Consider the following 23,834-nt stretch of genomic DNA (forward strand, 5'->3'; position numbering starts at 1 on the left):
GGCTGAAGCAGAGCGCCACCCTCCAGCACCACCAATTCCTCAGTCTTTACAGAGTCACTGAGTTAGATCTTCTGCTCCATAACTGACTAAGAAGTAGTGAAATCAGCAAGGGCAGACCTCGGATGTCCTGGCATCATCAGGTCCCAACTGCTTGGTGATTTCATCCAATGGCCACGTGCCCAGCTGGCCTTGAACAAAGTGGTATGGTTCAGGGGTGTGTTTGTAAGCGCGTGAGTGTGTACATGTGAGCCTGTGTAAGATCATGATCATGGGAGCACGTGTAAGGGAGCATGTGAGTGTGTGGGCACACAGGTGTGGATCTGTGTGTGCATGCATGCATGTGATCATGTGTACATGAGCAGGCGTGGGCATGTGTGCCTATGTGAGTGAATATATGTGGGCATATATGTATGTGTAGGAGCACCTGTGTGGGTATGTGCACAAGCCTGTGTTTATGAGCATGTGTTTGAATGTGTGGGTGCATGTGTGTGCATGTGCATGAATGAATGTGAGTGTGTGTATGTGTGTGTGTGTGTGCATGCATGCACTCCAGGAATCTCAGGCTCTTCCTTCTGTTCTTTGGGCCTCACCCCAGTGGGTTCCCAGTGGGAACTCTGGCACCCACACTGAGGGTTCTTCTGGTTAGTCAATAGTTGAGGTGGTAATCAGTGTCATCGTGAACACTCATGTTCCGTGTCCCACTTCCCAGGCCTGCTGGGAACTGACGGGCTCAGCTGCAAACCAATTCATGCTCCTGAACTTGGTGAGTCCACCTGCCCATTGAGAACCAGGCTACATCTCCCTAGTGTCTTAATGTAAAAGATGCCCTACTCCTCTGGCAGTAGAGGGAGGGAACATTCGCTTCCTGTATCACGTAGGAAGCCTCCTTCTGCCTGGGCTTGGGGGTGGGAATTGATGACAATACCATCAACAGACAAATAGGTGACATGTAAGGTCATGGTTCATCCCGCACCTTCATAGTTGATTGGGAACACATATTTGATGGCAGGATTTGATGGTCTGGCAGTCTCTTGCATCTGGTGCACTGAATGAGAATACTTGCTTTCTAGTGACACAATCTTTCATTAAAGCGAGGTGTCTGGGGTTCTCAGTGCCAGTTTTGCACAAATTGGATATGTAAAGTTATCTGATGCCTTGCTCGTTCATCAAAACATGGGTATTTCTACTTTGTTAAACATACATAAATTATATTGTGAACATTAATGAATTTTTAAACCAATCAATTTTACACCAACCCATGAAATCGTATTCTAGATCATTTCTATCTGCCTCAGTCTCTCACGCCTACTGCACACACTCTGCCGAAGGCACCAGCGAGTCCCTCCGTGCTGATTCACACCCATCTTGGGAACAGAGTAAATCAGCAAATCTGTACCTTTGAAAGGTCTCAAATGGCCATCCTTTTCTGGCTACAGAAGGTAACACAGGATGATTATCGTCCTAAAAACATTCTAAAGGAACGTTGGAACTAAGTGGAAGAGAAGAAAAAGCAAGACTCTCGCCATACAGTTCTATCACTTCTTACCAAATTCCCCTGGAGGGATTTCAGACCCACCCCTAGGAGCCACAGTGCAGTGGGATGGGGCCCTTCGTTCCCCTCTCTTGCCACGGTGACTTACCCCTGAAACCAGGAGGGCCTCTGTCTCCGGGAAGGCCTTTCAGCCCAGGGTGTCCAGGCAGTCCAGCATCTCCCCGGGGACCAGGCTGGGCTCCCAGGACTTCGCCAGGAAGGCCCCTGTCTCCTGGGGGCCCAACTGGCCCTGGCGTGCCGCTGGGACCTGGGAGTCCATCTGGGCCAGGGAGGCCTGCTGCACCTTTGGATCCTCGGGGCCCCACAAACCCTAAAAAGAAACATGGGTTATCCCCACAACCACAGGTCAGCCTTGTGGCATTTTAAGAGAGGTATTGGACAGAGTCTGGAGACAGCAAGGATTTGCAAACTCTCTTCCTGGTAATAAATCCCCGGCCATCAGTCAGTTTGGAAATGCTTCAAAGGGGAATCGATAGCCCTTTGTCACTGTGACTTTCAATGCCCAGTTTGGATGGAGGAAGGATGGCTGTCATGTGCTTGATCAGTTGTGTCTTTCCTGGACATCACTGGGTCAAATGGTCTCACCATTACTTCCTCTTTCAGTGCCCTCACCCCTGATGTGACCTCAGGTTGAACTAAGGGAAGTGGGAGTCATGTGTTTGTTCAGAAGGAAAGCTTTTTGAGGTCATTACTGCCTCAGATGTGGTGTGCAGGGTGTGGGAAAGAAAGCACTGTTGCTCAATCTGTGGCAAACCTGACAAAAGAGACCCCTTGTGCAGGGCCCCGGGCCCTTTCCAGGGTGGTAAAGCTTGCCACTCCTGGAGCTGGAATATGGGTTGATTGGTATGGTCGTGTTTGGAACACAGAACAAAGGATCTGGATGTTAGCTGAACTCTATTTCAGAGATTTAATGATGTAATTTATCCACACATAGAATAGAGATGACTTTCATGAAAATCTTAAAAACAACACTGGAACTGTGTACTTAAATTTGTGGGTATGTTTGCATATGTGGATCTTATTTCTGGAAGAGACTCTCATTGTGTTTTGCAGTCTTTGAAGTTGGGCATTTTGTTTTCTTCTGCACATGGTGATAGAAATATAGCACATTCCATTACCATAAAAAGTGACATGCATTTCAAAATTGGAATAGATTGGTTCCTCCTTTACCCCTTCCCTCTGTTCTCGACATCCCTGTTCACTTAAGGCTTACATTACCTAAGGGCTTACATTTCAATATGGAACTTCCTGTGCATGTGGTTAACTTTCCGAATCCCCTGATAATGGCCACGTCTCACTCTTTCTCCGCCAGGCTAACGCTCTATGTAGTTCATGCTCAATTGCTCAGGAATGCAAATTACGATTACTAGGTATCTTTCATAGTCAAAGCAAGAAGATATTAACAAATTATTTTCCTTCTCTCAAAAAAATTCATGATTTTAGTACATGTGGTGTCAACCAAGTGACAGTGCTATAACTCGTAAACATTTAGGCCCGCCCAGCAGGGTGGCAACATGACACGGTCTGATGCTCCGGTGCAGGGGCATACAAGCTTTGCTGTGCTCCTCTCCAATGCAGAGTTTTCACCATTACCTTGACAAAAGGCATAGGGAGCATGCCTCCCATTTTAGCAAAACATGGTGAGATATATAATATGAGAGGCAACAGGAAAAAGGTTTGCAATAATCTCTATGTTCTGGCACACTGAATCCAGGAAGAACCTCTATCAGAGATTGATGCAAAGTTCTACATTTAGGATTAAACCACTTGTGAGTGGAGGGCAAGGAAAAGGCAAAATTCTTTTTCACTGAAAATATTTGCTAAGGGTCTAAATCTACGGACACAATAGTCCTACTGTTTTGTGTGATATTCCAGACATGTGGAACATTTATTCAGTTTCTGGATTCCAGTTCGAAAGGAATGCTGACATGCTGGAGGGCAGTCAGAGAAGGATGATCGGAATTCTGAGAGCATAAAAATTATGTCGTAAAAAGAAAGTTTCCATTCCTGAGGTCAGTTCTGCTCATTCTTGAGATGTCTGTAGGGAGATCGACCCCTCTCTTCCAAAGTGTGTGAGGGCTGGTTATGAAGTAGAACCACTGGCTCAAGAAACAACCAGTGGAGAACTTACTGGGAGGCACATTTCGTTTCAACTGAGGAAAGACTTCCTAGCAATAAGAGGGTTTCAATGTTTCACAGGTTCTGGGTGACAATAGCGATTTCAGTAGAGGCTAATAAAAGACCCAACCAGCATCCTGAGGAAGAACGTTTGACATTGGGTGGCCTCAGTGAACTTCTATGGTTTCATTTAAATAATATAATTCGAAAATGTGTGGGCCTCCACACACCAAGTAACACAGTCATGCCCACTCACACCATTTGAGCCATAACTACAGAGGGACACCTGTGTTTAAGGACAATGAATCATATCACCGAGTATGCTAACACCCAAGCACGTCCTCCTTACTTCTTACACAATGCATTACCGGAAACATATTCATTTCCTTCCATATTCAGGTAAAAAGCTTTACCTCTTTCAGCAATTAAATGGAATCCATAAATCTTTGCTGTGTCAAATGTAGATGGAATGATTTGAACTGTTTACTCAACACACGCTACAAATGTAAGTGAGCAAGAAATGCTGTGAAAAGCAAAAACATAGATGTTCTTCGTGTGGTATTTGGTGAGTGAGTGATTAGCAGATTGGGAAAGTGATTAGCAGTTTGTCCTTTTGATGATAATCACAGAGAATAACACTATCCTGCCCTTAGAATGTTTACTATTGACCAAAGAAAAATTTTTCTACACACTTGTCTTTTTTCCTGCAATATCTGCATCATCTCCTGCAAAACTCCAGCACAATATTAATGATAAGAAATTCAATAATGTAAATCTCCCAAGAACAAAAATTGTCATCAGGCATATGTTGACACAGTTTCCAAATGTTAAAAGACTACAGAACTGAGGCACCCCGATTATACGCTCTTATGTCCTAACCTAAAGGGCCGAGTAGGTGTCCGACCCTGACTTACCTGGGGGTCCTGGGAATCCTTCACGACCTGGATCTCCTGGGAGACCCTTCAGTCCTGGTGTTCCATCGGCTCCTGGGAATCCTGGTGTCCCTCTGAGGCCTTTGGCACCTAAACAACCCAAAGAAATTATGACATACATCAGAGACCCAGGAGGAAACCCAAGTGGTAGAGGAATGGGAGATGGTCGAGTTTGGCACCTGACTTTGTGGTTGCTTATGAAACTGGGAAATGATGAGGCTGGGGGATGTTGATTCCAAAACAGTACATATGACAGCTAGCTGTACCCAGCTGCAGACCCCACAGACCCTGGCAGTGGATGCTACCAGCTGGCTGGCCCAGAGTCCCAGGCTGGGCTGACTAGTGAAGATCTTTCCCCACTGAAGCCTATAAAGACTGGAAGAGGTGACTGCTTCCTTAAATGCACACAAGGACACAAGGATCATGAAGAACAGGGACCCATGACATCACCAGAGAAAACTAATAAAGCTCCAGTAACTAACCCTAGAGAAATGGAGATCTAAAACTGCCTGACAAGGAATTCAAAATACTTATCCTAAAGAAGCTCAGTTAATACGAGAGAATACAGATAGACTATAAATGAAATCGGGAAAAAAATACATGAACAACATGAGAAGTTCTACAAAGAAACAGAAGCTGTAAAAAAAAAACAACAGAAATACTAGAGTTGAAGATTATAATGACTGAACTAAAACAGCACCTCTGGACTTACAGGATTATTTCCAGTGGTTAAAAATCATGTTTAAGGACTCGAACTATTAAGAATAATGCTCAATATTAAGGTTCCACAGTGTACTAATTAAGGGCTCAGAATGTCTGGGTGTGAATCTTGGTTCTACCTCTTCTATCTTTGTGGCCTTGGACAAGTTTTTGAACCTCTCTGGGCTTCAGTCTCTTCATCTGCAAAATGGGGAAATAATATCTACTTCACGCGGTATCGTGAGGGCTAAATGAGATGATTCTTGTCAAATACCTAAGCAGTGCTTGCACAGTGGGTGAGTTCCACAAACGCTCTTAGGATTAGAAGGCTGAGTTTCCTCACCAGGCTACAAAGCTGAACTTCTGTGCTTTTTCATCCATGTTCCCCGCTGTGTGATACCCACACACCCTTCCCGCCTCAGAAAGTAGGTATGCGGATGGCAGAAGTAAGAGAGGAGTCAGACAGAAAGCGAGTTAGGGGCTCTCAGCCAAGGAGCCCTGTTTAGGAAGTGTAACGAGGCAGCCATGGCAGGACAATGGCCTGGGGCCTCGGACACTCAGACCTGGACTTCTGAGTTCTGTGTGGGGACCAGGCCTCAGGTCACACCTTTGGTCTGGGTGTGTGTCACATGTGTGGGCTTCTGATCCTCTTTGACCTGAGACTTTATCTATATGAAAGGTTCTCGTATGAAGAAAAGTTTGCAAACTGACACTAAGCACATGTTCCTAAACATGGAGGACTCTTGGGAAAAATTCCCCATATTTTCTGTCTCTATGATGTCCAGGGTCAACGTCAAAAGACACAAGGTCGAAACCTCCACAGACTTGCTGAGTTGAGTAAATCCTTTAACAAGATTCTCGGGATGAGGCCTGAGAGGGTCTCATAGTGACAGTCAAAATATGAAGAGGAGGCCCCAGGGCTCCAGAAACTCGACACCTCCTTCCAATTCACAGAAGCCTTGACTGCAGGGGTGCTAGAAAGAACAGGGAAGACCTGCATCTGCAGGACACCGCCCTCCTGGGGGACCTGAGAAGGACTGTCGGGTTACCACACAGACAGCTTTGTGGTTCTCAGCCTCCTGCCCGTGGCCCCTTTGACACCCTTCTCCACTCACTCTAGACCCTCCTACAGCTTTTGAAAAAACCTTGATGTCTGAGAGGTTGATTACACCAGCACTTCTTTGAGGACCATATTTTGAGTAACAAGGTGCTACAAAGCTGCCTGTCTCCTCCAGCTATATCAGTCTACCCTTTATCACAATTCATTAAATCTTCCCCATTATGCAAACATTTACAATATCTTAAGCATTTTAAATAAGAACTTCCCTTGAAAGTTTCCCATATCTTTCACTCAGAGCCAATCTACCTAGATTTGAAAAATGTCGACTTATATTACCTATGACCTAGATTTAAAAGAAAGTAAAACATCGGACCAGCTAAAGGAAATAACTCCTAATCTATTGGACATCTTTGATCCGAAGCTTTTCATATGGGAAGCAAACTCAAGAAATTTTTTTTCCAGGTATCTCTGTTCCCGCCTGGTCTGGCTCAGAGACTCCCTTCACCTCAGGCTCTTGGAAACCACAGCCAGCACACCTGCCTCTTGCTGGCAGCCAGATGCTTCAGGAATCATCATAATTCTCTGTAAATATCAGAACACCAGCCTCCTCCCTGCAGTGTGTGAGGCAGGCAGGGGCGTGGGCAGGCAAAGCACTGGGTAGAGAGCTGTATCAGTATAGTAAGGATTCCAGGCTTTCTGGGTTACTGTCCTTTTAGAAAGGTCCCTGTAGGCCATACGGTTGGGCTGCTGCGCTGCCCTCATGTAGAAGGGAATAATCCAGCACCCTGGAGTTTTCAGTATCTTTCTATCCAGGCGGCAGAAATGGGTTGAGAAAGATTCTCATAAGGGCCTCCCTGGGGCTGCGGAGAAGAAGGAAGGCTGTGTGTGGCACCCACCAGTTCCCATGTGGGACCTCGTTCCCCACGGGTCTCGTCGGCAAGGCTATTTTGGGAAAATACATGGTGTAGGAACCCAAGCTTCACCCCTGCTCACATTCCAAACAGAAGCACAGATTATCCAAAATTTCCCATTGGTAGCACAGTCCTCTTAGACCATTATCTCCCCAGTGTAATTAAATGGTTTAAAACAGAACCTTGTATTTGACTGGGGGAGAGGAGGAGGGGGCAGTCGGCATCAGTAGTGCCAAATAATGTTCTTTCTCACACAAGACTGGATTTTTCTAAGGTTATTACTCTGATGATGAAATGGGGTTTGCTCAAACTTAGATGTATAGAAACATATTTGTTCAGAATTCCAATACACTTGAGAATCTATAAATATGAATGTAATTGATGAACAGAATAAAATGGTTTTGCATCGACAAGTCCTACACAAACATAAAGTTCAGCAGTTAGATAAAAAAAGATACATTTTTCAAGTTGTTCTGAAGTGAAGATGTATTAGGTGAGTTTAACTCATAAGTCAGTTTCGGAAAAGAAAACCTAGTCAGGCTTAAGAGAAGATTTAACTGAAATTGAGAACAGGACATGAAACATACGCTGCCTCTGAATTCTATCGATGCTTCAGAATTACAGGCTATGTCACTCACATGAGCTCGATATGTGTGGGAAGCAGTAAAAATTATTTTTTACAAATCCATAATCACCTTCCAGACTAAGTATCAGTCAATATCAGAAATGTTGAATCTATAATCTCCTGATCTCATTAACCTATGATCTTATTAAGCTTCATGTTGTCAACACATGTTCAAAATCTCCCCTGACACTCAGTTCATGTATATTTTGGACCTTGCTTCCACCCAGGTGCTGTTGAAAACTGTCCCAGTGGCTTGGCACTTTACAGTTTATATGGAACCTCACTCACAGGTTATCGTGGGCATCCTTTGCAAAGTAGGAAGTGTCTAGAACACCTGTTTTAATTCTTTCATACAGGTGAGGAGACTAAGTTCCAGAAGAAATAAGTGAGATGCCCAAAGCTCCACTGCTCGGTAGCAATAGAACTGGACGACGAGGCAGGCTTCTGGCTGCATGCCTTGTGCTCTCAACCCTCAAGTACCTGAGCGACTTCCTCAGTGGATACTCGAGGTATTTTCCCTTGGCTTGCCACAGTCAGAGGAGGAGAGAAATCAAAAGGCTGAACGCTTATCAGTGTTGCAGTCTGAGAACTCTCTTGTCCAAGGTTGACAGACACAGACATCTGTGTATCACCGAGCAGGCCACATTTGTTATCTCTGAAATGCCGTGCCACAAGTGGGCACATGGACGGCTGTAGACACTGGGCTCTGTTATAGATAACCATCCCCTACTTATTTCACACGAGTTCTTCAGTTGTGGTGATTGGTCTGCTCCAGCAAAGCCCAGTTCCTCCTAGACTGTAGAGACAAATTCCTAGTCCTGCTTATTTCCATTTTTCTCTCAGTCAAAACCCTGAAAAACAATCATCCAGGGGCAGAGAGGAATGCAGGGGACAGAGGAAAAATGTATGAAGAGGGGAAAGAAAAATGAAGATGCAAAGAGGAAGACTGGAAGTGCTCTCTAGTTTACCAGAGCACATTACCTCTGGGGCCCGGGCGTCCTGGCTGGCCTGGCAATCCCTTGGGCCCTCCAACACAACCTGGGAAGAGAAAGGAAAAAACGGTGAGCTGAAGCAACCTTCAATGCAGAGTTGCATGGCTTTGGGATATTGCCAAGGTCAAAGGCACCAGCCATGAAAACTGGCTACCATTTTATGATCAGAGTAATTTAATGAGTTAATTAATCCTGATTGTGAAGTAAATAAAAGTTTAATTTCGTTGCGTAATGGAATTAGAATATTAATATAAAATGCAAATAAAGTAGGTCCAATCAAATGAAAACCGGCCCTGTGCTGGCAATGATCCATCCCTCATTTAGGGCAGCACCTCATCTCGACTGAGTTAACCAGGGTCCTCCCCAGTGAATGCCCTTTTTTGTTTCTTTTTTTGTGTGGAAATGTTCACTAGTGGATGAAGACCGCTTGTGACTTCAGAAGAAATTCTTCGACTTATCTTTTGTGACTTTGAATACTTTCAGAATTAGCCATAGCGAGTAGCTTCTTCGAGCCATGCAAAATGAAACTTGGGCGACAGCCACTTCTGGTTGGTGTGGCAAGGGCAGCGACATTAAGCAGGGGTGTTTTGCTGTCTGGCTTTTGGCTGAGGGAGCCCCCTGCAGGCACAGCAATTCTTTGAGGTCCTTCCACTGTGGGCCTGTCATTTGGCTGGGCTCCTATTTTGACCTGACTTAATGGCCACAGTCTGCAGAGGAAGACTTCTCTGCCATACTAGGGGCCCAGGGAGTGCAAACTAGCCTGACCAGGTCATAAAAAGAAAGAAACTCGGATGTCTTCAAGGGCTGGTGGGTGAGGCAGCTGGCCTCGGGCCCTCAGAGCCTCTCGCCCAGGCACCGTCCCACATCTGTGTGATTGGCCGGTTCTCTGAAAGCTCCGGGGTTTGCCGCTCATGCTCTGCAGTCTTGCCCTGAGCGCTGGGTCCATTCCCACACCTCAACCGAAACCTCGTGCAGGGGACCCACAGATTCTGATACTACTTCTCCAACCCCAACCTTTATCTTGAGAATTATATCCAAACTTTCAACTGCCATCCAAATGTTTTACTAGCACCTTAAACTGTGCAAAACTCACCCTCTTTGCTTCTCTCTTCAAAATCTTGACCGAGGTTAGCATCCCCTCTGTATCTTGGACCCATGTCTCTCCCTGTCTTCCCACTTGGGTTTCTAAGTCTCCCCTGGCTGGAGACTTTGCCTCTGCATTATCGGCCGGGTCAGCCTCCACACAGTCTCCCTCTCCTCCCCACCACTAAACCTCGGCTCAGGGTCAGCTCCATACCCTCTTTTTATGTGTCAGCCTTTGTTCTTTCTAGCATGCATTTATCACTAGACCAAATTCTTTTTTTCTGACATCTACCTGTACTGGCTCTTTACCCTATATAACAAATAATTCACAGTTTTCCTTTATATACGTATAGACAGAGAGATGAATATATGCATATATTTTAGGTGTGAAAATACTTATCTGTTGAGTTCTCACTGACATTGTAAATTGATGCTTTATATCGGTGAGAAGACTAGATAACATTATGTGTTTTTATACTTGCCTTTCCTTTGATTCTAAGCTGAATCAGATGGGGTGTCAACTTCCAGATTTGCACATATTTATATATTTCTTACCGCAGCTCCACGCTCACTGCAGGAGCTCACAGCAGTTGTTGATGAGTCACATGCTTTATAAATGAAAAGTTTTAAAGAGTTTTAAAGCCTCCTGATCTTCATGGTAGTACCTGGCTGGATGATGTCCTGCCCGTCACCTCCAATGGGCCTTTTCACACCTGTATCACAATCTAGGAGCAAGACATGATGACAGAGTGAGGCAATTTTGGAATGACTGAGAGTGACTAACTTATCTATGGGTGTATGTGTGTTGGGTTGGGGGGAAGGCTAGGGGCTGGACAGTGACTCCAAAGGCTTATTTCTGAGCTTCTGCGCAAAGCCTCCATGACTTCAGCACTGATGAGAGAAGGCTGGTGGTGGGTTCGGAAACCCTGTGGTTGGGAGTCATTTGTATGTGCTGAAAACTGATGGTGTAATACAGCATTCTTACGTGACACCACTGGGGAATTTATGCGTTGCCAAAAAAAAATAATGGATAGATGTTGAAATACTAAACAGTGTCTCATGACTTGAAAGACAGATAAGAGGATCCCTCATACCTATTTGTCCTGGAGTGCCGGGGGGGCCAGGAGGGCCAGGGAAACCTGGTGGTCCAGGTAACCCGACATCTCCGGGGAAACCACGCTCGCCTTTGGGGCCTGGCAGGCCCAATCCTGGGGGACCTCTTTCTCCTGGAATGCCCTTAGTGCCGGGTGCTCCTTGGTGACCTGTGTCCCCTGGGGGGCCTTTGATACCATCACCCTGTGGGAAAATTCAGTTTATCTCTTAAAAGATATGTAAACCTCAAAGATAGTCATATTCCCACTTCCATTTCCTCATTTCCCCGAGTTCTGTCTATGGATATAGAGCAGAAAGACAGTGGAGATTAATAAGAACCTATAGTCATGGTCTACCCAAGTCAGAGAAATAAAGGACAGATTTTACACCAATCATGAGCAACACAATAGAAGGTAGTTTTGAAAAGCACAGAGATCTATGTGAGTATTTATTTTTTCTTTCCAAGCCACTAGCACCTGTGCATGTAATTCAGACCTTCATTCACAGAAAGAATTAGAAATGAGAACAGTTATGCATAGGTTTAGATAAATGGGAATAGAAACACGTTATTTTTATTGCTATGATTTAGCATTTGTGACATATCTACTACTCACAAGGGCTAATGCATTGTCGAAGAAAAGGAAATCTTTAATTTGGACAAGAAATAAAGAGCAGTGTGCTCATGAGAAATAAGGAGAGATAACTGGGTCGGAAAAGCGGGAAGCTGGGAGACGCTCAGCAATGTCAGGTCCTATTAATGAAACCACTAAGCAAGTGTGGAAAACTGGGGTGGGCGAAGGAATGATCAAAGGAGAGTTAGAAGGAATGATGTCTGCAGGGTCACAGGCAGATCATTGCCTGGCTTTGTGCTGAGCATGCCTGAACAAGCCGGTATAACACCCGAGCAAATAAGTCCCAGCCCATCTGCCTGAGCTGTGAATGAGATCGAGATATTCTGATGGTAAGGAGGCAGTAGCTTCCAGGAAATGAAACAGTGCTGTCCCTCGAGGTTACTTTTCTCCTTCATTCCCAAAGGCATGAGGAGTAGTGGGATGATCAAGGGTCAAACTCTTTCAGTATTAGCATGGCCCTGATTAAACCACACAGCGCCCGTGTTTTGGCTTCTTTAAGAGGGGCTTAATGACACGGACAGGCCTTGGCATTTCTCAGATCCGCTGCAGAGATCAGCTGGCAGGTGCATCAAGCTTAGATAGTGGAGAACAATGATGACCACTGGGGAGCATTCTGGGGTGCGCTCACTGAGGTTTCTCAAGGCAGATATTCATGTTCTTCGCTTAGAAATTCCAGCAAGCAAGGAAGAAATTCCAGCGCATACTGACAAAAGCCACCAGACTGGGACTCAGAAGTGGTGGGTTTAAGCGCTGGCTCTTAATAACAGAAAGACAACAGCAACCCCTGACTGCCAGGATCTGGTCCGAGGGCCAGTCCTAGGTGTTGCTGAAGCTGGCTGCCTTCATGGCCATGCCAAGTGTGCCACTGAACACTGATAAGTTCACAAACCACATCAGACAAGGCCACTGTGATGAAGCAAGACACACACTCATACACACATGTGCGTACCACACACAGAGAGCATACACATGCACTTACGCACATGCCATGCACACACCACACACACAAAGGCCACTCCGTAATCATATTTGAATAGGCAAAAACATGAACATTTTTCAAACCATCGACATAATCCACCCTCCTCTTTACCAATTGTAATTCTGGTCTCACTATTTCCCACCTCTTGACTTCCAGAAAGGACTTGTTAAGATACCTGATCATAGAATTATCTGTACTTTTGGAAGCATCCCATCCAGAGCAGAGCCCCACTTCTCCGACCCTCTCCAAGGCTACAGACATGGCTGAAATTCTATGATCATAGACCAGGACCTAGACTCAGTGCTGACAAGTCATGTCACCTCTCGCTATTTCCTCATTAGCCAAACGAGTGGTCTCTACGCTTTTATCTCAGACAGCCACATATCAAGGTATTTGCACAACATGGTTGTGCAATTGTGGTACTCGACTTCTTCTTGAAAATGATTTTCAACATTATAAGTAAAAAAGCAATACTGAATTATTAATAATCCAGGTGTTTTCAAAGAGTCCAAGAAAATGCACTAAAACTAACAGTGTTATAATAGAAACGACGAACATCACAAAAGAAGACCTCAATTTTGGAATGAGGCAAATAATCTGGCAAAGAGAAATTAGATGTGACATTCTGAGGAGAAGGAAGAGAGTTGTGGGTTAAATTGTGTCCCCCACAAGATACTTCTGGCATTTAAGCTGCCTAGTCTGTGGTGCTTTGTTAGAGCAAACCCGGGAAGCGAATTCAAGGAGCTTAGGGGGACAAAAATGGAATCTAGAAAAAAAAAAGAGGTGAGAAATCACATTGCAGAATCAGGAGATGAGAAAAGTCCAGAACTGTCTATGGGAAAGGCATGATGGCAGGGCTGAGGTCAGCGAAAGAAGGATGATGAACTGAAGTAGAATCTCAGTTTGGTGGTTTATCTCCACCCTTCTCCATCTTTGACTGCAGACTCCGCCCTACAGAAGGAGGCCGGGATTTTGCACACTATTAGACATCTTCTCTTTCAACTCTGGTGCGTTTGTGGCCAAAGCAAGTTGTATATTTTACACTTATCCTAGAAAGATAGCATTCCGCCATCTGTTTGAGAACATTTGTTTTGGGGTGGGGTGTATTTCATTCTGTTACACTGGGAAGAATATTCGTTATTTCTTAAATGTTCACTCTGAGCTTGGCTACCAACCTAACTCATTGTTACCTAAAAATATAATTTCTGCTCATTAAAACAGAATGAGTTGCATGAGGTGGATTTAGTGTAGTGTCAGAGCCTTTCGCTTCTGAGGTGTTTAAGGAGCCAGTCCCACACTCGTGGCTACTCACAGGAGCGCCTGGAAGGCCTGGGAATCCATCGAGCCCATCACGCCCCTGGATGCCGTCGTCGCCTTTCAAACCAGGCACACCTGGGACACCTGGTTGTCCTCTCTCACCTGGGAAAGAATTTGCAGTGTGACTCTACTCATACAGTGCTGCCGCAGAAGGATAAACGGTCCAAGAGTGGCTTGGCCGCAGAGACTGACCTTTGGTGGTAGTTGTTCTGGAGTCTCCCTTCAGCCCTTTGGGTCCAGGAGGTCCAGTGTCACCGGGGGCTCCCTGCGGAAACAAGCACACAGTTTTTTCCTCTTTCATGCTGTTAAGGACATCTCTGGAGATGATGACTTTCAGTTCATATGACTCGAGGGCCATTATCTGTCATCAAGCTCAGCACTGTTCAAAAGAATTTTCTGCCATGCTAGCAGTGCTTTATACCTGGCTGTCCGGTACAGTGGTCTCCAATCACAAATGGCTATTGAACACTTGAACGTGGCCACTGGGACTGAGGAACTGAAGTTTAAAATTTAATTTATTACAACCTAATGACAGTAGCCACATGTGGCTGGACAGTGAAAACCAGAACCTTGGTACTCAAGGTTTGGTCCACAGAGCAGAAGCAGGAACCTTTCCTGGGAGCTTGTGAGAAATGAAAACCTCAAACTCCACCCAGGGCAACTGAACCAGAATCTGTATTTCAACAAAAGCCCAGGGATTCATATACCTACAAATTGTTGGAAAAGCAATGATCTAAAACACAAAGTGGCTAATTATTTAGAATCTAAGCAGACAATATAGCTTCCAAGTACACAGAATGGAAATTTGTGATCTTTAATATTGAGAACAAAGAATATTTAATCAACAGCTTATCTTCCAAATGGAAATTAAGATTTGAAGAAAACATACTTTAGAGACATGCTTATTGCAGCGACACATTTTAGATTTCCCAATGAGCAGAAACGAACAGCTTAATGGTTCAGGATACATTTTAATATGTGTGATATGCTAGTTTTTGGCAAATCTTGGTTGATGCTATTTTCAAGATTATGGGAGCTTTTAGTATTGGTTTAATTAAATGGAATGTTACAAGTGATTATGAGTTCCTCTCTCCTAAAAATTCCACAGACTCTTGGTTTATTGATTTAGTTCTTTGCAGAAAAGGGTGACATTCTTTAAGTATCCAGACAGTGTCTCACACACAGATGCTGCTCAATAAGTAGGTGTTGGGCAAATGGATGGATGGATGAATTTGCTTATTGACAGATTCCCATACTTCCAACACTCTGCCAGACTCTATCAGTACAAACATTTAAAAATTAAAAACTGCCTTAGTCGTTCCTACTGCGGTGGGGTTGGCAGTCACATAGACATATAATTAAATGCAAAGCAACATACACAACACCAGAGGTGTTTGAACACAAGTGCTGTGGGGTGTATACAGTTGGGGAAACCCTGTGCACTGAGATTTTAGACATTCCAGGGACACCAAATGGGATCCTTCCATCTTCTAGGAAATAGTCAATCATTTTATAAACAATTGAAGGTTCTTTCTAGTTTTGCCATGATGTTTGCAATTCTCACGACATATCCTTTTACATGCGTCGACAGCCATGGTTTGAAGGTGGTATCATTTTTAAACTAAGACAAAACGTAGCACCTACTAACATCAGTTGGAGAAAACTATTTGTTTTTTGAGAAATCCTGGGGCCTGGAGCAGAGAGGTGCTCTGGATCTCATTTTCACCTGCCAAACAGTAGTCGTGACCTTCTGCACCAGCAGCTCTGAGTGGCAGTATAATTGTCCTGCACCATGCTGTGGAGCCAGATCATCCTAATTGTGCTTGGCCAAGTGTCTTGAGCAATTTTCCCCCTATTGCTAAATATATAAAGTGATGACTTTTCACTTTATAAATCTTCTGCAGTTCTTTTTAAGGAAAAAATAAAATAAAAAGTATAATATCTTTTCTTTCATCTGAAATTTGCTTTGACATTGTTGGTTAGTTAAAACCTGCCATGGAAGAACGATCTATTCCAGATGACCTTTAAATAAGGCATGAAATAAAGTCCACTTAGGTGATGTACACAGGAAGCCATGGGCAGGGAATTTCACACATTCATACAAAGTAAATTCATTATTGACTAGGAGGTCTCAGGTTTATTGGGTTAAGGGAGCCTTTGGAAAATGCAAAACCAGTTCTATACTAAATATGAAGAGGTGAAGACTCAATAAATAAGATGCTTTACATTCAAAATGCTAGAAGTTTTTTTTGCGGGGGGGGGATATAATTAATATACCATAAAATTCACCGTTTAAAGCATACAATTCAGTGGTTTTTAGTACTCTCACAAGGTTGTAAAACTCTCATTATTATCTGATTTCAGAACATTTTCTTCACCCCAAAAAGAAATCCTGCTCCCACTAAGCAGTCACTGCCATTCCTCCCCAACTGAGTCCCTGGCAACTACCAATCTACTTCCTGTTTCTCGATTTGCTCGTTCTGGACACTTTATATGAATAGAATCATAAAATATCTGTTCTTTTGTGTTTATTTTATTTCACTAAGCATAATGTTTTTGAGATTAATCCATATCATAGCATGTATCAGCACTTCATTCTTCTTGATGGCTGAATAATATTCCACGGTGTGGGTATGCTTCAGTTTCATTATCCATTCATCAGGGGATGGACACTTGGGTTGTTTCTACTTTTTGGCTATTATTATTAATACTGCTATGAATATTTGTATACAAGTTTATGTGTGGACATGTGTTTTCAATTTCTTGAGTCTATACTTAGGAGTGGATTTTCGGGGTCACATGGCAACTGTGACTTTTTGAAGAATTGTCAAACTGTTTTCCACAGTGGCTGCATCATTTCACGTTTCCACCAGTAAACGTTTTAAAGTTCCTCTTGCGTACATGGCTTTTCGAATGGTGCACTGGGTACATGAGTGTTCCTGGTCTAAAGCTATGTTAATTCAGTAGATAAAAGCCAGGAATGGGAGGACGGGGATAGGCATCTAGGACGTCTTATCAGCTTTATGACAGAATTGGTCTCTTACCTTGAACCCTGGGAAACCAGGGATGCCGTGATGGCCGGGGTCTCCTTGGCTCCCTTTCTTCCCTGGCTCCCCATTGATGCCTGGAAAGCCTTTGGGTCCTGGCAGCCCCGGAAGACCCCTGATGAACTGATCACTTTCTGCGCATTTACAGTCTCCATCATCACCTGCAATGCAAGGGAGAGGGGAAGGCTTGTTATTTATTCATGAAGCGTTTGTTAAACACTCTTTTGGCTTTGCAGGGACAGGAGCATAAGCAAGGTGGAAGGAGGGAAGGCAACATCATACTCCATGGCCATCATCTACTCTGGTCCTCACACTTCTGTGCACAGTGATGACAGTGGGGACTATCATCTCTATTCCTTAGACGAGGAGCATGAGTCACTCAAGTGTGCAGTCGTGGTCTCCTCAGGATGCAGAATTCTACTGTGATGTTTATTGAAGATTCTTAAGCAATGGGACCATTTACAGGGGTATGCTTGGAGTTGAGGACTCAGTGACAGGAGCTGTAGGAAGCCACCACGGGGACTCAGGGGAAAAGGGAGGAGATGGTGTTCCAGGGTCCAGGTGAAGGTGAGCCATGAAGGTGGGCAGCCTGGCAAAAGCTGAACCCTTGGAGGCCAAGATCATGGGAAGGCAGAGAAAAAAATACACTACCTCTCTTCTTCTGTCTTGTTGTGGCTAGGGAGCTTGGTGCTTGTGCTAGGGTTGGCTCCCTAGGGCACAGATGATGACGGATGATGGCTCAGTGGGGCTGAGTTGTATAGCTCACCCACAGATGTCTGATTCCTGCAGTCAGCCCCCTCCGCAGTGGGGCACCAATGCACCCACACATCCCATAGGTCTTGACAGTCCCACAGAGAAGGGGCCACTTGCGCTAACCTGTCCTAGGGAAGGATGTTGAGCTAGGGGCGGTGTCCCTGAGCTGCAGCAGGAAGAGAAAAGCGAGGACAGCTCGTTTCAACTGCACTTTTACCACCAAGTGGGAGTGAGATGCTGAGCAGGTCATGTCACTCCTCTGAGCCTCGGCCTCCTTGCCCATTAACTAATTCCTAACTCAGGGAGTTATCCTTAGGATCAGACCAGATGATTCCTCTACAAGCACTTTACAGCAGATGGGCCCTTTGCAAGTACTTGTTAGATTGCCTTGGAGCCGAGCACTTGCATCTGAATTCAGCCTAAGAAATCATTGCTCATCACTTTTATCCAGTGCCAAGCTCTGCACTCTCTGAAAATTCAGTGATGAAGATGGCAGACAGAGAATAGAGACGGGTGAGCAAATTGACTGCTGGGTGCAGACATCACCCACCTTAGTTTCACTGGAATTCCCTTTCAGAGGAAAGGAGGCCAGTGGGGGAATGAAGGATCGTGTTCATTTCAGAACAAGTGAAAGGGTGAGGTGGATCAGAAGGGTTGAGGCATCCCCCTACCCCGTCTCCATATTTCTGACATTCCTTACCTTTCCATCCTTTCTGTCCACGAGCCCCAGGGAAACCAGAAGTCCCAGGAAAGCCCGCCTCTCCTTCTCTTCCTTTAAGGCCATAAAGGAAACCTAAGGAGAAAAGCCACAGGAGCCGGCACGTTAGCACAGCACGAGGGACCCCACATCTTGCCAAATCCAGTGTGGGAACGTTTTCAGATAATCTCCCCACAGAGAGTAAAAGTGACTCCCACACTCCAATTATATTCCAAAACACCTTAGGAAAGAAACGGAGACTGTTCTGTGGCCACAGTTTTCAGCGATGGAAAGAGATGTGAAAGCTCAGTAAGTCTAGAAATAAAAATCTTTGTTTTTGAGAAACATCGAGTCCAAGGAAAGCTTCTGATTTTTCGATTACGTATTTTACTTATATGCTAAAGACCTGGATTCAAACCTCTGCTTCCCCAAAAGACAAAACACAGAACAAAACAAGATAATAAAAGATATTCCAGTTAGCTTGATTCCCTATTCTGTCCTCTGCCTTGGAGCAGGGGCACACATGTACATACCACCCTCCCACACACAGCATAAACACCCTCTTTCCTCTTTCGCTCCTCGGTGCACGCATGCACGCACACACACACGAAGTTCATGTCATTAACGTAGATAACTTGTGACCCACCTCCCCAGTCCTGACCCTCACCCCTTTAGCTGGGGTCAGGGTACTTCAGAAGTCCTGCCAGCGTCTGCACGGCTCTGACACAATCCTTCATTTCCCCACTAGGCAAAGGTATAAGAAATACACTGCTAAAGCCAACAAAACTCTCCACATCACGTTCGAGAGGAGCACCATCTTGTGGACGGACTGGGGCTTCACATGTCCAGGAAACCTCGCTGCTGGGCCTGGAATCTGTTTCCCTGACCTGTTTTGTTCTCCCCACCGCTATACACTGTAGTGCTCACACCACCAAAGATCCAATGAAACTCCTCCAACAAATTAAAACACATGCTGCCATATTCACCTCATGGCTCCTGAGAGGATAGCATGAGGTGATTAAGGAAGCAAGAAGGAGAGGAAAATATCAATTTAAAAAAACTTTTGCTAGCTGCTTGGGAAAATGACAACAAAATTTAAGTGTCAGAACACTGCTAGGTAACTATAAATCTTTATGACCAGGTGGCAATGACTACTGTCCCATGTAATTTGGCCTCATTACATATTTAATATAATCTCTCATCCACCCACCCATCCATCCATCCATCATCCATCCATCCATCCATCCATCCAACTATCCATCCATCCATCGTTGAGACATTTGCCTGGAGCCTATGCTGTGTCCAGCAGAGTGCTAGAAGCTGTGTATACAGTTGGAAACAAAACTGACAGAACTTCATGGAGCTTCCAGTTTAGATGTGGAGATACACATCAGATACATCTTAGTAAATAGACCAACATAGAATTTCAAATTATGACAAGTGCTGTGAGAACAGGGAGCTCAGAGAAAGTAATAGGGAGAAGCCCATTTAAAATTGGGGAGAGGGTGTCAGGAAGGTCTTTTCTGAGAACATGACACTTAAATTAAGAAAAAAAGATGGCCAGCCAAAATAGGGAGGGAGGGAATGTTCCTGAGAGAGAATAAACTTGTTTAAAAGTCCCTGAGGTTGAAAAAAAGTCAGTCATAGGAGGGTGATGAGTGAGGAGTGAGGTTACAGGAAGGGAGGGGAATGAGGTCATGCCAGCCCCGAGGTCTAAGGAATGGGGTTTGCATTTTATCCCAAGGGCAATAGGAAGCCATTAAAGGGTTTTAAAGACGGAAGTTACACAATTTAATCTACATGTAAAAAGGACAGGCTGGCTGTGTAGACAATTACTGGAAAAAGCATGGAAGCCGATCATGAGTGGGTTGGATATTCCAGCTGACTAAGCATGAGATACTGTGGTGACTTTCATCGGGTCAAAGGCAGTGAAATGAAGAGCAATGGACAGATTCAAGATTTTAGATTCAAGAGGCAGAATCGCTAGGACTTGGTGATAGATTCGTTGTGTGGGTGAGTGAGATGCCAGAGCAACTCCCAGGGCTCTGGCCTGTGCTTCTGGGTCTGTGGAGATGAGTGAGGCCCAGGAGAGGAGCATGTGGGTGGGGGAGTTGGGGAGCAGGAGATCCAAAGTTTTGGACACACGAAATTGGAGATGTCTGTGATACATACAGTATTGATTATGTGATGAGTTAATGGTTGGTATGAGCTTGGAGTTTAGGACACAGAACAGGGCTAGTGACACAATTAGGGAGTGCTGGCATAGAACTTGTATTTAAATTCATGTGAATGGATGAGTTCACCAAGATAGATAGGGAGAGAATACAGGGGTCTAAGAATGAACTTCAAGGAACTTCATCATCTACTCAGGGAGAGAATACAGGGGTGAACTTCAAGGAACTTCATCATCTACTGGAATCATCTAAGAATGAACTTCAAGGAACTTCATCATCTACTGGATGGATGGGTAGAGGGAGAAGAAGAAGGAAGAGCTAGCAAAGGATCCTGAAAAAAAAAAAAAGTCTTTAAAATAATAGTGGGTTAAAGACAGTGGGGCATCATGGAAGGCCAGAGAAGAGAGTGTGTGAAGGAGGGGATGTCGGCTGCATCCTTGCTGTTGAGAGGCTGCTGATGGAGGAAAATGACACTCTTAGGAAGTGGCTCCATGGGTCATTGGTGACTGGGTCAAGTGCATTTCAGTCTAGTGGTGGACTCTGTGGGCTTTATTTTATGCCTCTAGGTCCTTCCAATATGTTATGAGAAGTACAGTATCACAGGTGGTTATTTAATCACAGATGCTTCAGGAATTTTAAATGTGAGGCAAAGAGATTGTGGGTGTTCCTTACAGTGTTTGCAAATCTAGTAAAAAAGGCACAGTGTGGCCGTCTTACAGTGCCAGCCTTCCTTTTTCCTATGTTGTTGTTGTTTTTTTATTTATCTAATAAATTGATAATTTCAAACAAGTCCTATAGAATAGCAGTGTGCCTCTTAGATGTTTTCAAGATGATTTTCCTGACCAAAACAAGCCAGGCAGTACTTTGACTTATTCCAGAACACAATAGCACTACCCCACACTTGCTTCAGCTGGAACTAAGGGTAAGCAAAAACATTTAGCTCAGAAAGAAAACTGACTTCACGGTTTGATTTTGCTGGAACTGCAAAACATTAAAATTCTGATTTTCAATAGTAACAATACAGAAAACAGGATGAAATGCAGTTAACAAGAAAAGAATTCAACAATTTCATTTCCGGGGAACAGTTGAAATCTGTGAGAATCAAGGTCATTGATATTAAATTTTGATTATATACAATAATGTTTTCAAAGGCCATTACGGTTCGCTACTTTTTGTATAAGAGATTGCTTAAAAAAAGATGATTGGAAATAATGTGTCTCATGGGATAAGACAAATATTTCAAGGAGAACTTAAGTTGTACGCTTTTAAAATTTTTAGTTGATAAAATTTATCAAATACCATTCCATCTATTTTATAAATTCTCTCTTCAGTCTACAAATATGAATCAGAAATAAGTTAATGTGTTTACAGATGACTCAAGTTAGTAAACCATAAGTTCGTTAAGCAAGATTTATAAAGCAAGTGGCATGCCTTTGTGTCTTTATCGCAATGGAATGTAGTTACAGGAATAATGGAAGGTTATCTTTCAATCACAATCCTTTAAAGAGGCATGCTTTTATTTTTCAGACATCAAGTTTTGTTGCCCAAAAAGGAAAACTCAACAAATAACATTTATTTAGAATATACAACACTCATAGAAATGTGGCCATTATCGCAAATGCCACAGTAATAAATATTACTTGAAGGATAAAGAAAATTAAAGACAACATTGTTCAAATGAACTGGCAAATTCCAGAGAAATATCTGCACCTAAAATTTTTCCAGTCGAAGGAAAATTGGGAATGTAGAACCATATTAACTTTAAAATTTACTGTAGAATACAAAACAGAATCAGAGATGCTAGTGCTGATTTATTAATGAAAGAAGTATGTGCTGATATGCTTCCAATGCCTCCAACAGTTTTCCTTCTAGAGATGGCAATGAGAAATAATCTTCCAAAAGCAATTAAAGCATGGGTCTTTGAATTTACCTTTAACTAAAACCAAAAACTATCTGTTAGCAAATATGATTCTCTTCCTCTTTGGAGAAAGGAAGCCATAGAGATTATCAGGAGTGATATCAGAGAATTTAAAGTCAAATATTTTGAATAGAAAAGGCTGCTAACTCATGGTCCTGTTACATAGGAAGAAATTGTCACCTCATGTCTTCTTCCAATACCTTAACTATCCAATCTCTTGAAATGACAAAATGTTCCCATTAAGAGATTTCACAATGTCCAAAGCATATCTTTTTTAAACTCAAAGCTGAAAAGAATAATCATTTTTGAAGGTAAACTCTAAGAGTGCAGACTTCCCTGCCCCCTGAGAGCATTCTTAACTAAAAGATGTGCCACAGGAACATTGTAATCTGGAAATACTACTTTGTGCTATGATTTGATGATGTTCCAAGGTAGCATGTGGGGACAGATTCTCATGCTTGTCTACTTTATAGACTTCCACAGTCTTCTATCTTGACCTTGGCTAATGGCTGCCACTTCTTTTTACAGATGGTGCAGCCATCCCTTCTTGTGATCAACTATGCCACCTGTTCAGTTGTAGCTTTGATTACGCGAGGGCCGAGAAGACAGATTATCAAGTTTGCTTAAAACTGTTGGTTAATCAGAGGAGAGAGGCTGCAAGTCAAGGCGTGAGGCTTCCACCCTGGAAGAAGGACTTATTCCAGAACTTATCACCCGACAGCTTTCATCCCTCATCTGCTTCGGGATTGCACCTCTCAGAAGTTTCACTGAAGGATCGATCTCACTGGAGCCACAGTCAGCCAACACGTACTGTGCAATATCCATGGGACTGTTGATACTCAACAGGTTTTCAAGGTTTTGCCTTTCTTCCATCACCAACTTTTTCTATTTGCACCACAGAGCACCTGCTACATTCTAATCAGCTGCCTACTGCATTGGTTCATGACAGTATTTAGCAGAAAACCCAAGTGAAAATATGGCTAGGGCCAGGCTTCTTTGTCTGGACACCGAAATGCACCTCCCTTGAGTTTCCCTCCACTTACCATCGGGTCCAGGTGGTCCAGTGGGCCCTGGTGGTCCTTGAAGCCCTGGCTTTCCATGAGCTCCTGGTGGGCCAGGATATAGCGCAGGGAGGCCCGGGTCTCCTATGAAGCCTTTGGGTCCCATTTCACCTGGGAAGCCTCTCTTCCCATCTGAAAATCCAACAACAATCACCAGCAGTGTGAAACTTCTGATATTTAAGAGCTGCATTG

The 23,834-nt window shown here is 43.9% G+C and overlaps 1 protein-coding gene across 1 annotated transcript in view; it reads right to left on the reverse strand.

Annotated features, from left to right (window-relative positions):
• COL4A2 (collagen type IV alpha 2 chain) overlaps positions 1 to 23,834 on the reverse strand; it is a 178,889-nt gene that overhangs the window by 28,497 nt on the left and 126,558 nt on the right. Inside the window, exons 20-29 of the mRNA XM_025044980.1 lie at positions 23,625 to 23,774; positions 18,493 to 18,585; positions 17,037 to 17,200; positions 14,185 to 14,257; positions 13,988 to 14,094; positions 11,067 to 11,268; positions 10,638 to 10,697; positions 8,879 to 8,935; positions 4,585 to 4,692; positions 1,582 to 1,862 (exon numbers count right to left, since the gene is read on the reverse strand). Of these exons, the coding sequence (XP_024900748.1) occupies positions 1,582 to 1,862; positions 4,585 to 4,692; positions 8,879 to 8,935; positions 10,638 to 10,697; positions 11,067 to 11,268; positions 13,988 to 14,094; positions 14,185 to 14,257; positions 17,037 to 17,200; positions 18,493 to 18,585; positions 23,625 to 23,774 (1,295 nt within the window). The remainder of the gene's footprint in view (positions 1 to 1,581; positions 1,863 to 4,584; positions 4,693 to 8,878; positions 8,936 to 10,637; positions 10,698 to 11,066; positions 11,269 to 13,987; positions 14,095 to 14,184; positions 14,258 to 17,036; positions 17,201 to 18,492; positions 18,586 to 23,624; positions 23,775 to 23,834) is intronic.

This window comes from Pteropus alecto, unplaced genomic scaffold (assembly GCF_000325575.1).
Source record: "Pteropus alecto unplaced genomic scaffold, ASM32557v1 scaffold13, whole genome shotgun sequence".
Classification (NCBI taxonomy): Eukaryota; Metazoa; Chordata; class Mammalia; order Chiroptera; family Pteropodidae; genus Pteropus; species Pteropus alecto.